General features: G+C 42.9%; 1 protein-coding gene across 3 annotated transcripts in view; it reads left to right on the top strand.

Moving 5' to 3' along the window:
- Window positions 1-14,969, top strand: part of nphp4 (nephronophthisis 4) — a 142,162-nt gene that overhangs the window by 21,060 nt on the left and 106,133 nt on the right. For all 3 annotated transcript variants that reach the window (XM_047330937.1, XM_047330936.1, XM_047330935.1), the window contains exons 3-6: window positions 768-937; window positions 1,571-1,635; window positions 11,433-11,582; window positions 14,252-14,388. In XM_047330937.1, coding sequence (XP_047186893.1) covers window positions 768-937; window positions 1,571-1,635; window positions 11,433-11,582; window positions 14,252-14,388 — 522 coding nt within the window. The remainder of the gene's footprint in view (window positions 1-767; window positions 938-1,570; window positions 1,636-11,432; window positions 11,583-14,251; window positions 14,389-14,969) is intronic.

Below are 14,969 nucleotides of genomic sequence, written 5' to 3'. Positions count from 1 at the left end.
TCCTCACCAGTTTGGTATTCTTGTCTTGTATTGTTTGACTCATTCTTTGTTAGAGATCAAAAGCAGCACAACAGCTGGATGAAACTGCCTGTTTTGCTCAATTGAGAGATTATAATTCATCTGTCGATTATTTTCTCGATTAATCGATCGGTTGTTTGGTCCACAAAATATCATAAAACAGGGAAAAATACAGATAGTGTTTCCCAAGCACCAACATATTTCTTTTCCTGTCATAGAGGAGCCAAAACCCCCCCCAGAAAATATTCAAATTTAAGGATCTTAAATCAAGTTAGTTTGAGTTTCCACCAGTTCTGTTGCGTCTTACACGTCCACACTTTCACTCTTACTTTGTAGTTAATGAAAAGAATACATGCCCAATAATACTTATGATTATGATATATTTACAGAAAGCTATGGACCAAGTCGTATCATTAGTGAATTTGGAAAATTTTCATCAAGATAAAATAAGATTATCCTTTATTGATCCTCATGGGGGGAAATCCGGATATTATAACTGGCCATTACTATGGCTTGGGCAGATGGCTTGGGCATCACTAACATACTTCTAACTTACTTTAAATATTTGTTTTTCACCTGCCAATGACACAGTTTGACATTTTATTAAATTACAAGTTAAAGTCAATTGTGTGGGTGATATCACAGACCGTGAAACTCTTCTGCAGAGACTCTGACAATTCTGATCCAGTTTTTTTTGGGGGGGGGGGGGTTTGTTGATATATCTTCACACCATGTTCATGTTTCCCTAGGTCCTATACTTCCATACGTCTGTGCGGTTGCCCAGCACGGTGGTGGTCCTGGAGCTGGTGTTGTTGTCGCCCAGACCAGACGGTTCCCAGCAGGCCCTGGGCAGAGGCTTCACTGTCCTGGAGCTTTTTACCAGCCGGCCAGAGGCTCAGGCTGCTGATGGGGACAGAAGGTGATTAGTCCATTCATAATTACACCAGTCGGGGATTCATGATGTTTTTGCGTGAGGAGTTGGTTTGTAGACAGGTGCGGTTCTCGTGAAGGGATTGTTCTATTAATATCATCAAGTGACTGCTGTCGTTTTTTGTCCTATGCAGTCCAGTTACACCTGTTAGGCTTTTGCAATGATGGCATTATTTTAATTGTCCAACACTTTACTATATGAATGTGGTAATACTATTGTGTGTGTAAGGTGTTTGGCTAGACCAGGGATTGCTCTAAACGCGGCCTGATTTTGCCAAGTTGCTGTTGTTAATGAGACTAACAATTTTGTATGAGGTTCCTGGGACGACGACTGCCTCAGCCAATCAGCGTTTGTGATAGAATCACAGAGGGGCGACCCTAACCCTTACCCTGACCTCTAACCCTGACCCTGGTCTCAGGACAGCAGCCACTTGGAAACATCAGGAGGACCTTGCTCTACCGTGAGCAATCACGATTTAGAGAGGATGGTCAGAGGGTAGTTTGGTTAAGAGAGAACTAAATGTGTGTATGAGAACTGTAGACATGCTTTTGTTATGTGGAGACGTATAGCATCTTCAATAATTCATTCATTAACTTATGTTGATTTCACTTCATCTCCTAGGCTGGATCTACACCATGGATCACCAAGAAGCCTCCTCCACCCACTGCTGAAGGACTCAGTTGATTGTAAGGAGCCTTTTTTATTTACTGTGCTTGCATGTATATATTAAGTCCAGTTGTTTGAATGACTTCTGAAATAAGGCAGTGGAAAAAGCTCAGGTCCTCGGTACATGTGTTGGTGAGAATTATTCATTTCCTGGCCAATATGGCTATGCATGTTTTCCCAGGTGAGAACCGTGACAACCACACCCGTGAACATCTGTAGCTGCACGTAACAAAACTGATAACAAAGTGTGCCTTTATGTTCTTTGCCACGTTACAACAAATTGAGCTGTTCCAAAACACCACATCACACCAGAGACTCACTGACATTTCACACAGCCTGAAGGGATTATGGCATCCGTTATCTCCTGTGGAGACAGTAATCCATAGAAGGTGGACCTGTGTCGTGTCGATTTAGCTTTGTTGACACGAGAATCTGAAGCTGTATCTAATCAACAAGCGGTCATGAAAATGAAACGTCAAAGTCATCAAACATAGTATACACAGTGCTGTTAAAAAAATTAAAGGGAAAAACAATTAATATGAGTTTGGTCATATGTCCAAAAGAGGGGAAAGGCAAATAACCATGCACCATACAGAAGTGAGGATGGGCCTCACATTTGAAGCGGACAAGAGCTTCCTGCTCACAGGTGGCTTGAAACAAAAGTATTCACTTCACGTACTAATGACCATAAAGTTCTCTGCGTCTTCTTTTCAGGCCAGAGAGACTTATCTGCAAGTTCAGTACAAAGCTCTCTTTTTGGATTCCCAACAAATCCACGTACAGTGGGTAATAAAGTCAGTTATCACTCATGATTGATTGAACAGACACAACTGTGTGTCTCTCCGTTGACGGTTGACAACAAAAAAGGTTGGCTTCTTTTTGTGTGAGAGTTGTTTTGGGGGGTGAATTCACAACTATTGCTTGAAATATTTCTGAGTATTTGTCAAACATCAGTTCAGAATTTTTGAACAAATCCTCTTGAATTATATATTTTGCTACTGATGCTCGGGGTTGGTCTAGATATGTCGTCGCTTGGCCTAAAACCAAGGCTATGAATTACAAAACACTGTAGAGCCTCACAGTATGAATAACGCTGTGCCCAGTGAGAGCAAGAGTTCCTGTCTTGGCTATCATGTCACATGAATATTAGAAAACCTTCTCTCAAACGGACTCTTATGCTCGCTGAATTATTAACGACGTGCCTGTTGTTTAGAGGAACGTTGCTTTTCTGTTTGAGAGGCCATATTGCTGTCACTCTTGCTGTTGCTCTTTTATGGTCAGGGGGCGCTTTTTCATTTCTTTTTATCACTCTTATTCACATCCACTGTGACAGGGACACAGTGGATGTGACCCTATGCTGCTTGATGTGGAACAATTTCAGAGTGAATTTGTGCAGTGAAACCAGTATCCAAAGCTGTTTTGTGCCACAGTGAAATAGGAACATTTCCTTGTAGTGGTCATTCACATCTGATTGTGTGAAAGAAATTGTAATGAGAAAACATGCCCCGGAGCCAGGCTTTTTTTGTTCCTTTTTAAATTCTCCATTCATTTCAAGTTCCACATTATTCAGTTTCCCGACTTTGTTTTTAATCACACTGTGGCTCCAGCTGAGAATTATCCCCTTTATCATTTCCTGATGTGTTGCAAATGACGTCTGGGTTAAAAGTTGAATTAAATAAAAGTATATAGCTGCATTTTAACATGCACATTATATTGAAGTGATAGCAAACATCGCACACCAGCGTCATTACAATGGAATGTGCTTCTTCATCCTCACAATACATGCTGCACAGCACAGGCGCAGATACATAAAAAACAGGCACAGACAGCAAACACACGTGTGCTTCTGTTTATACTACGCTGGGTGTCTGCATACATGGATGTGTTCAAACATGTTTTATCAGCATGTATGGTCCTATGCGTAAACATTTTTTTGTTGTTGCATGAGCCTCGTGGTGATCATAAGTAGAAAATGGGTTATTAGTCACATGGCAGAATTTGTTTTATGTGGGTTTAAGCAAGTGGCAACCCACCGTGACGTCACCAATTGGTTTGTGTACTGCCGTTTTTAAGCCTTGAGTTGGGCATTTTGTCGGCGCCATCTTGGTTTTTTGAAACCAATAAGTAACCACATTTGGAGAAGTGGAGGGTGGGGCTGACTGAGAGCTCTTCCACTGCACGTCCACCGTCCACCGTCCAGCTATTGGACGACACTAGCTGTAAATCACTCTGTATCCATGCTAGACATAATTTACAAAATGAATATCTAGTAACTAGTAATTGAGACCATAAACTCCCCAGGAAAAGGAGTGAGAAGTAGAATCTTTTTCTCACAGGCTTCTACAGAAACGGACTTCTTTTTACAACCAGATTGAGCAGCTGTTCAGGCTGTCATGGCTCTGGCAGGACTGGCAAAATGACTTATTTTGTAGGTCTGTGGAAGGTTTTAAAGGCTACTTACATAACCTGAGTGCCTTGGGTTGCCAATCAACAAGAAAGGGAAGCGGGCCGTACTTGAACCCCTGTGAACTCGACCAGCTTTTCCGACTTCGCTCCACTCACTCCCCGCTGCATTTCTCTGACTGCATGACTGTGTCGGCCTCGGTTCATTTAGGTTCACAAATAGACAGTAGACAGAAACTAAACCGAGTAACTTGAGGATAAAGGTTTCCAGTCTTGACCCCTCACAACAACAATCTTTCTCTTTCTGCATTCATGTGCAGCACGCCACTCTCCTGCATCCAGATCTCTCCCACACCCCTTCCCTTCTTTGGTGTCCAGCCTCATGTTATGTATTATTACCCACCTGATGTTGCTGGCATGTTGTGAAAAAGAACACAAAACGTGAAGGAGAGAGCCGCCCTGAGTAATACATCCCTGGCTTCACAGATGCCTCCACTAACCAATAACATCCACTGACCAGAAGGTCGGTGGTTCAATCCCCGCTTCCCCCAGTGTCCTTGTGCAAGACACTTGACCCACAATTGTCTCTGAGGGCTCTTCTGGCAGTGTATGAATGTGACAGAAGAAGCACGTTAAATAGCACGACTATATAAATGTGTCTATGAATGGTTAAATGTACTATAAAAGTGCTTTAAGTGGTTGTTAAAAACTAGATAAGCATTATATAAATACATTCCATTTACCATTTACCAAAATGCTCTAAGACAGTTTTTTTTTAACTCTGGAAGAATGCCATGGCAGAAAAGCTCTGCTTTTTGTTTTGGTGTTATGAGAAACTTTTAATAACTTTTAATAATTTTGTTGACTTTGTAAATTACAAAACCCTTGTTGAAAACTAATATTGACTAGCAGGTTATGGCATAAGCTTGTACCTGTCCCTTTGTGTCCCTGATGCCTCTAACCTTCAACCACTTCTAACTATACTTTACGTCTTTAGCACTGTGCAGACTGTGCACGCACTGTGCAAACATTTGTCCTGTCATTTACACAAGGGAGCTTATTTTCCATTCCAAGGCCAGCAATTGTACTCGGCCCCCAGTAATACCCAGGTAGGTCCATATTCTGTCCTCTGTTTGCCGTGCAGAATGTGGTCTTTGTCTTTGCACGCCGCTGAGAATTGTTTTCGCCGCATCGCAACATGCAGCAAAAGCTGATAAAATGAAAAGAAGGTCAGGGAGGGGCCTTCATGCTTTGCCGGCACACGGAAGGTCGTTTTTATGCTACATTTACGCATGGAAAATATGTCCACTGGGTTCCTTTCACACTAGAAATAAAGACAGATAAATGTTAGTGGCGTAGCTGGAAATAAAACTCGTACTCCTCCTTAAGCCTTTCCTTCGTTTGTGGGAGTTGGAGCTCAGATGTCAGTGGATTCAAGCTGGCAGTGTCACTTGCTTGCATCAATCATTGGTGTTCATTGATTAGTTGACAGAGAATTATAAGAAATAATTGATGCAACATTATAAAAAAAACATGACTCCATTAGACATCGCTCCATTAGATCAGGACTCAGAATGGTTCTCACAAAGATATCTGTACACACACACACACACACACACACACACACACACACACACACACACCGGGTCAAGAGGCAGGAAATGGGAATAGGAGGAAAGATGGGAGAGGAAGTCGCCCTGAGGCTTTTGAAAGTCTTAAAGGACGGGAGGCAAATGTGAGAGGAGGAAACGAGCGCGGAGGGGGAGCAGGAGTCGGAGCTCCTCCTCTCAACCAACTGGGAGAAAAGAGGGAAGGGATGGAGAGAAGACATAAATGAGATGAGAAGGATGGAGGGATCCTCTGTGGCACTCTTTTGAGTGTGATTAGAGGACAAACAGATGGTGACTTGTGTTCACATTATCATTCAACACCATGTTGCATTAATGTATTGTTTATGCTCGTGTGGGGGCCAGAGATTCCTTCCTCCAAGGTGCATGGAGAAGGGAGAAAAAGCCCGAGGAGGTCAAAACTCCAGCAACAACAGTCGCAGCATACTGGACAGAATTTTATTGTAAGGCCGACGTGTTTTGGTCGTGGCCTTCATCATGGTCATCCCTTTGTTAAGGACAGGAAAGGCAGTACAAGCAATTTACTTCTACTTTTGTCAAAAGCCTCTCCGTGGCTAAGGTTATAATCTTTTCAGTGTGTATATGCGGGGTTTTCCAAATCATAGCTGTGTCCGAGGCCTCCCACCTCACATAAGAGTTTGTTTTTTACCACCTACGCCGAGCTTTATTGCCGTTCGGGTGAATTCTGAACTTCCAACAAACATAATGAAGTGAAACAACGCGTTTCCCCGTTGTGGCTCCTCAACTTGTACACTTGTACCACTTCAGGCTCATATTGAGCCAGGGTGAACTCGGCTTTTACGACTTCATCAACGAGTAATTGTGGAAACAATCGGCTTCGCTATTTCTGCTACAGCACACTATTGATTTTAGCTAACATTTCGGCCGCCTGCAATACGATTTTATTTGAAAGAGAACGAGATCGATGAAATAGTGGGTCGGTACCAGCAAATAGCCCTACATATGAACAAGGAAGAGATCCACATTGACGGAGGTTAATTTGTTAAGGAGTCTGTGACGCAGGGGAGATCTTCCAGAGGAGGAGAGACAAAGATGTGGGACAGAAACCGAGCAGAGTCACACTGCAGTTCAGTTGAAGTATGTTTTGAATTGTGTTCTTAAAGGAGACATATAATGCTCTTATTCAGGTTCATGCTTTTAATTTGGGTGACCACTTGCAAAGGTTTACATGCTCTAATGTTCAGAAAAGGCACCAGTGTTCTACCACTGCCCATTCCTGCAGCTCCTCTTTTCACCCGCTGTCTAAAATGCCCGGGGCGAGGTCGAATTGTCAAATCGTCTTGGGAAGTTTCCTAAATCTTGACGTGACCCGGAGGTATTTGATCGGCAGCCATGATAAGAGCTGTTCGGATTCTCTAGACGCATAGGAAAGGAGTCTCAATGCTTCCTTTCATATCTCCTTTAGCACAGATTCAGAATGAACCATTCAATCCGAAGTAGAAGGAGAAGAAGTAGGGAAGTATGAATCTGACCCAGAAGAGACGCACGTCAACGTGTCAGTTACTGTTACATATGAATCCTCTACATCGGATGTCAAACGGTGGCAAAACACACTGAAACATGCTGATGCAACCGCTGCGTTTTTTGTAGCCCATCTTCGGAAGATTTGTAGTTTCACCACGGCAGACGCATCAATAACATCCGCCGTCGCGTGATGAGGTAGTATAGTGAAAGTCGGGGCGGATTCTCTGAGCAGCGCTGTCCTCCTTCACACCTTTCCTTGACCTCATGATGTTTTCCACTGAGGTCAAGGAATAGTAAATAGGAAGGACGATTCGACTGTACCCTTGGTCTATTTCAACTCGGATCTTATTTTTGTATAGTTTTGGGCAACATTTCTATCCTCTATTCCTTCATGGCGTCATCACTAAAAAGAAGTTGGATGAGGCACGAAACATGAGTCTGGCACGAGCTGTTTTGAGGCGTTTCCTTATTCCAAAGCAAAACTGAGTGTATTGTTTGGATTGTTCCTATGTTGAGCTGTCCATGGTGCTGAAAGTGCACACAATGCATTTAAAGCCCCGGTGGGAACTTTGTACTTCTCTGGCAGCATCTGGTGGTAAAGATGCAAACCGCAACCAACTGTGAACCCGACAGGGGACACTTTATGGTGGCGCACCGCTAATTCTATTGCCGGTTTCCTGCAGCGCTGGAAATTCAAGGCGAATGTGCGTATTGTGGACTGTTTCCTGCATGTATTTAATGCTGCTTTCCATTATACCTCGGAACTCGGACCTCGATTTTTTTCCGACCTCCCGAGTCGCAGTGGAACCGGAATGCAGCACAACACAACATAGCAAACGTTCACGGAGGTCGGGGTCCCCCTAATGTTACTATATTTAACTCATTCAAAGTTGACGACAAAACATTGGTTCTTTGTTGTAGGTGATTATACATATATGAATACACAATTATGGACAATATATTCATATTCCTGTGAATATGTTCTTTAAATATTACACACTGTAAGTTGAAGTCTGATTTGTAGGGCCCCCAGCTGCCTCGTACCAAACATAGAAACAAACAGACGAATCTTGCAAGTCACCTACACTCATACCCAAATTGGCAGTAAAACCCTCTCGTCTTTTTATTTTTTTCCTTCTTTCAACCATCTCCCGGTACCTCTGCCTCTGTTTGTCTGATGCTGAGCCATGTTTTTGTGTTGTTTTTTCCCCTCTCTTCTACTTTCTCAGTTTCCTTGGTTCATCTCTTGCCAACTGACTCTGAGGTACCACACCACCGCTGTAAGGACATTTTGGGGTAGTTTTCTAATCTATGCACAGCATCTGACTCAAACCCAAGCTTGATGCATAATGAATAACAAGAAATAAATGATGAAAAAGTTGCAGACACCTGGGCACCATCTGTGTCAAGAAAGTTCTGTTTGATTTTTCTCTCTTTTTCCTTCCCTTCACACCCATCCTACCTTTTTTCTTCTTAAAGTATTTCACGGCAAGTAAGTTTTTTTTCATAGAAAGCTGCTGTCACCTCTGAAAATGTTTGCAGAACAGAGTTGAAGCTGTGCTTCCACCTCAGAGATTTCCAAAACCATTTTCCTTTTTTGAGTTTAGACGTAAGCCATATTTTTGTAGTAAGTTAACTGTTAGAGAGATTTAAAGGGTTTGACTGGGATGAGTCATGGAGAGGATGGGGAGCGACAGTGATAAACTCATCTTCTTTCATCCTTAGTCCCTTTTGTTGACTTTAAAGATCGAGGCACTGAAAGGCCTGAAAATGGATGAAAGGTTTTCTACAGCAGAAATGGACATTCTACCTATCTTTCTTGTGAACCCATTGGCCTTCCCTTAATTTATTATTGTATATGATTGGGAAATAGTAACTGTATTAACAGAACATGCCTAACCCCGTACAATTTTATTACTAATAGATTTATCACAAAATTGATTTTCTTTTCCGTCATACTGTGGATCACATGTTGATCCATTTGCTAAAAAAAACAAATATTGGCTTCTTCCTCCCAAGGAAGACTGTCAGCACTAGATCGATTGATATTACAAAAGCTGATATTTACAGTTTAGTGAATGAAAAACCTCTTGGATTACATTCAGCAGGTTGTGGCATGTTGGGTATTTTTTATTTTTCCCCGAGAGCTGTGATGCTGTGTTGTCATGTCAATGTCTAGGAATAATTGGGTCTTCTGCTGTACATTAATAGCCAGATATACTCCATTGAACATGGACAGTAATGCACATGCTATTTGTGGGTGTCATTCATGTGCATGTTCCTGCAGTCATAAATTATAAGCGCATAATGAAATTCAGAGATATGTGGACCCTCTTGGACACATGCGGGCATGTTTGCTACGTCGTGTTGAATACGGTTGCACAAAACGGTCCAGAATACATTGCATTCGCGTTGAATTTTCAGCGCTGCCGGAAATGGAATTAGCGGTGCGCCACCATAAAGTGTCCCCTGTCGGGTGCTTAGTTGGTTGAGATTTGCAACTTTACCACCAGATGACCAGAGCATGTGTCTCATTTTCTCCGTAGACCACAAAGTCCGAGGGATGGTGTGTCATATTATAATTCCACATCTGAACATTTCCATCATATGTGTCTAGTGGTAGCCAGAAAGCTTAGAATGAGTCTTTTGTTTCTGAATGTTCTACGTGCAAAAGTTCAGTCTCTTTAAGTTCTTAACCATCACAAGGTAACAGCGAGGCGTCTGAATGGTCCCAAATTCATTCTGCAGCATGAACAGACACACAGCCAGGGTCATGAAGAACTGTGTACAGACACAAGAAGAACACAAGAGTCCTGGCCCCACAGATGCTCTGGCCCCCACAGAGCCCAGATCTCAAAATCACTGAGTCAGTGTGGGATCACATGAAGAGACAGAAAACACTGAGAAAGGCTAAATCCACAGGAGAACGCTGGCAAGCCCTCAGAAATAATTGTAACAACCTTACTACCTTTAAAAAACACCAGTACACAAGTGTTGGTGATGTTTTAACGGCAAAGGATGTTCGCAATAATTGTTGGTCTGGTGCAGGCCTGTTCTGTTCAACGCACTTTGTATGACGTGAACTGATACTACAGACTATTGCGAACAGCTACCATCACTTCTATGCATTGGAGGAATGTGTACAATATGTATATATGAATTTCCTCAACTTTCACCAATGAATTTGCTGAAATCTTCAGCAATCAATCTTTTTAGACAAACTGCATTGACGACTGACACACAGATGGTCAAACATTATGTTTCACCACCTGTCAAAACTGTTAACAACTGTCACAGCAAATTACAGTTTTAAAAAAATCTATCATTTGTTGGTTTTTCCACCACTATAGTTGAGTTTTTGCCAATTACTTCAACAAAAAACTATTGGCTGAGGCAAGGGAATGATTTTATGATCATTATTATTCTTTTCTTTTTTAAATAATCTTTTTATAATTTCGGATAGTGTAACAGCAAGAATACAAAGTCATATGATACAGTCAATGATGCGTGTGTCCGTGCGTGCGTGCGTGCGTGCGTGTGTGTGTGTGTGTGAGAGAGTAGAGCTGTCATCATTATACCATTGTTTACTGTGATAATTATTGAACCCATCACTTACCGCTCTCAGGCACCACCTCCATTTCACTATCTATAATGACTTGTCTTCAGATTGTCCACTGTCAGCTTCTTGAAACACCCTATGGGAGTGAACGGGAGCTTCCTGTATTGATTGTCAGCGATGTCATTGAAGGTGCAATCATTAACCCTGTCATGCTGAAAGATTGCGACGCTGTACGGGCTTGAAGGAAGCCAACATACGCGGCGCACCAAACATCCACATTGCTCAATCTCCAAGTGGTGAGTGCTTTGTGTTGATGGTAGGAATTGTGGGTTGTCACCTGTCACCAGATGACCTGCGTGAAAGATGAAAATGTCTACCTCATTGCACATGCCTTTTGCCTCATCTAGGCGGCAGCGCGTTTTCCGAGTTGAATGGTCGTCATTTCAGTCGAGCCCTGGAAAATGACTGTCGCAGTTTAATGGAACATTGCACCTAGGTCAAAAACAGCCAAATGGAATATTGAAAAATTGAAGCTTTTGCCTGTTAGGCGTTCATGTTGTCAGGTGACTCACTGTTTCTGCGGAAATATTAGACTTTGATGCTCCGAAGAGATGGATGACAGTTCTTTGTCTGGGGAGGGAAAGGTGGTGCGGCGGGATATCAGATCTATCCCTTTTGTATTCAAAATGCATGTGAACTATTCTACACGCGTATGTCACACATTATATGTCTCCTTTTACAGACAGCAGTCTCCTGAAGACTATTGATGGGGCACATTTGGACTGTGTGGTAAAAAGTCATCCCGCGATGGTTCCCATGATGCACCTCCTTCCTGAGAACGTCCTCGTGTCCGGAGACGAGAACATTCCTGGGCTCGCAGCGTCTCCAACAGGTAAACGTCACATCGCTGGAAAAGTGTTGGGTCAAAGAATAAAGAACTCACTTTAGATTTGGGGATTTATGAATCCCAGTTTCTTCATCGGAAGGCCTCATGTAGAAGACATGTCATGTTATGACACTGTGCTACTTCTAGGTATCAGTGATTGGAAGTGTAGGAATGTGAAGCAGTATGTGAACGGAAAAGAACAGGGATGTTCATTCATGTTCTCTTTATTCATTTAAACATTTTTAATTGGTTAATTGGTCAGGAAAAGATAAAAACCCTCAAAAACAGAAAAATGTGGAAGAGGTCTGGGTCAGTTGTTTTTTTTATCATCAAATATACACTATCAAGCCAAAGTGAAAGTCAGAACTTAGATATTTATAAAATGAAGACAACCCATCATTCATAAAACAATACCTTTTAAACATTAGAGGGAGAATAATTTAAGATTCTTTATTTTACCATAACTTCAATCAAAATTTACATGTTCAATTAAATCAGGCAGTTGGAGAAGATCTGGTTGAACGAATGGGAATCAGCCATGTTTATTTTTTTTTTACTGCCCAATAGAAAAAAGCTTTACAAATAGACCTTTTTCAGGATACCTCTAATTGCAACTAACAACTAACGAGAACCAACTCCACCTTTATTTGGAAAGTGGAAGTGGCCTTTTCGGAGAACTTGGCTCCATCTGAAGTTGAGAAGTCTGCAGTACTTGGGAAGTAAGTTTCTAAGGGGGAATGTAATGAAGTCTGACAGTGCAGAGCCATAGTCATTGGGAGTCAGTGGGAGGTATGGTAGCAGGCTAATCCTCTTCATGTTCTGGGGCTGTGAGCAGCGGAGACCTAAGCTGGCTTTTAAGACCACAGCCACCGGCTTGATATTCATGCTGCATTCTGCGCTCCGGAGACGTGGGGCTGCAATGAAACGCTTGATGGCTACATTACTCTTGAAGAGATTATAATCACATCGGCTACTTTCGCTTTGTTGTTTCTGAAAGGGCTCGTTGTGGACTTCACGGCCTTCCCCACTTCGTCCACTGGCTTGAGATGCTTTCTTCAAACTATTCTATTTCAATTTACTCGGTCCAAATGGAAACAATTTTTGTTGCAGTGTTTGACACGAGCACTGCTATCCCTCTGCATGGAATTGATATGCCAGTGATTGACATTAGGCAGTTTACCACAAATCAATGGCGCTGCCGGTTTGCTGCCAAAAAGAGGGCCGCGCTGGATGGGTATCGCCATGAAGGAGTATGAAATATAATAATAAATGACGCTCGACCGAATGCATTTTGTGTATTCAGAGTTACAGTGCAAATTGACATCCCCCCTACCACTCTCTCACATCCCTCTCCACTGCCCGTGCTGCATCGGCTGAGGCTTTGTTGAGCCATAGTTCAAAGAGGTGCACCTCAGAGCTGCCGTCTGACTGCCGCAGATCTAAGATACAACCATGAGGGATTCGCTAGCAGTTATGCAGCCGGTACAAATATTCAACCAAAACTTAAATCTGTTACTACAATTCTGTATATACGTTTTGAACCGCTGCCAGATGTGTAAAGAGGTGGGGAAGATCAGAGCTCTATGCTCAGCAGAACAAGCCGTTAAATTATATGCGATATCTGTAACCACTGCTCTTTTTGTTAAGATGACAACCTCAGGCTAGTCACCAATCGTCCTTCTCTCTTACGATTAAGTCAGCAGAAAACCTTTTCCTCCATCGCTCTTCAGAAATTGCACAACCACCGTCCAGACAACCCATCGGTAGGTCTTATTTAGTTGAACATTTAGTGGCACTACTAAAGTTGCCTGTGATGCAAAATGTTGTGCCCCTGATGATAATTTACATCAGGCTTCAGTGTCTACAGCTAATGCTCATTACAAAGAAAACCAAACCGCGTTCGGCAAACCAAAGTATTGGACAAATGAATAAATCTTTGCCAAACAAAGTCAGTGGATCGCCCGAGTACACCAGACGACATCATAATCGTTACAACGGTTTTTGAAGCTGTGGAACAAAAGTCGAATGATCCCCGATTGCTTTACGACTCATTCTCTGGGCATCATATCTCTGGCATATTTCATGAGCAATCCGTCCAATAGCTGTTAAGGTATTTCAGTCTGGACCAAAGTGGTGGACTGACCAACGGGCCGACAGATTGCCATCCACGCAGGCAGCTTCTAGTCCGGTTGAAATGACAAACGACGACGGTAAACGTTCAGCGTTGAAGATAAAATTCACCAGGCGTAGGACATTTGAAGCGGCGTGTCTCTGGAGTCCAGGTTGACGCAGACATATCAAGTGAAACCTGCCATGAACCAGCCAGTCTGGCACTGAGGGGGAGAGTTTAGCTCACTTTGTAAGTTAACGCACACACATAAGTAGAATCATCATGGCTATAACCCTGTACCACACCATGTGTTTTCCACTTGACTGCTTTCCGGGATACCATTATAAATTTTCCGGGGATGATGGGGAATGTCAGGGACATTTACAAATGGGTCACACAGAGTTTCACACATTTAGATGGTTTCAGTTGTTTTTCCTCCACAGCTTTTCCCCAGAATTTTGCTGGGCTGTAAACAAAACTAGCAAACCAAGAGGAGGAGGAATAATTGTGTAAATTTCCATGGCGTGTTTTGACGGTTTGATGCCTATGTTCGTACTGTCACCAGGAGATGCTCTGCTGCGGCCTCAGCTGCTCAAGATGCTGCCGTTCACCCTGAACAGACTGACCATCTCCCTCCAGCCGTCCCTGGAGACGTTCGAGAGCCAGCTGCTGCAGCTGATCAATGCTGACTGCCATAACACAGTAAGACCGGCCTTCCATCACACACACACACACACACACACACACACACACACACACACGCGGCCCTGATCGTCCGATGCACGTGACACATCAGGGACAGTGACAGAGTTTGTCGTGAGAGTCAGGCAATTCTCTCTCTCTCTCCTTCTCACACACATACACACACACACACAAATCACCTTCTAGTATTCTGATATAAAGGCACATACACAATCCTAATAGCAGTTCATCCTGGTAACATTTCTCCTCAAATTAAAGATGGCTTCGGTGACTTTTCTCACAACGCTGCCAAGATTATTCTCTCCAGCCTCTCCGCTGCCACGGCACCTCACCACCCAAACTACATGGAGCTCATCTGTTCTCTCCTCATTTTTCCTGTCTACGGAAAGCCCACGTGGGTAACTCTACTTTGACAGTTTCAACTACGGACTAGCAATTACTTTTACAGAGACTTTGCACAGGGCCTATCTGTTCAGTCCGGCCTAAGTGAGATGTGTCTTTGGTGGGGATGATAATTGACATGACAATGCTGTCACGCCGTATCTCCTCCACATTAGGCTTTGACACTGCTGGGCTGGTTC

The sequence above is a fragment of the Scophthalmus maximus genome, chromosome 3 (genome assembly GCF_022379125.1).
Source record: "Scophthalmus maximus strain ysfricsl-2021 chromosome 3, ASM2237912v1, whole genome shotgun sequence".
NCBI classification, from domain to species: domain Eukaryota; kingdom Metazoa; phylum Chordata; class Actinopteri; order Pleuronectiformes; family Scophthalmidae; genus Scophthalmus; species Scophthalmus maximus.
The sequence above is the reverse complement of the archived record's forward strand: the minus strand, read 5'-3'. Positions and strand labels throughout refer to the sequence as shown.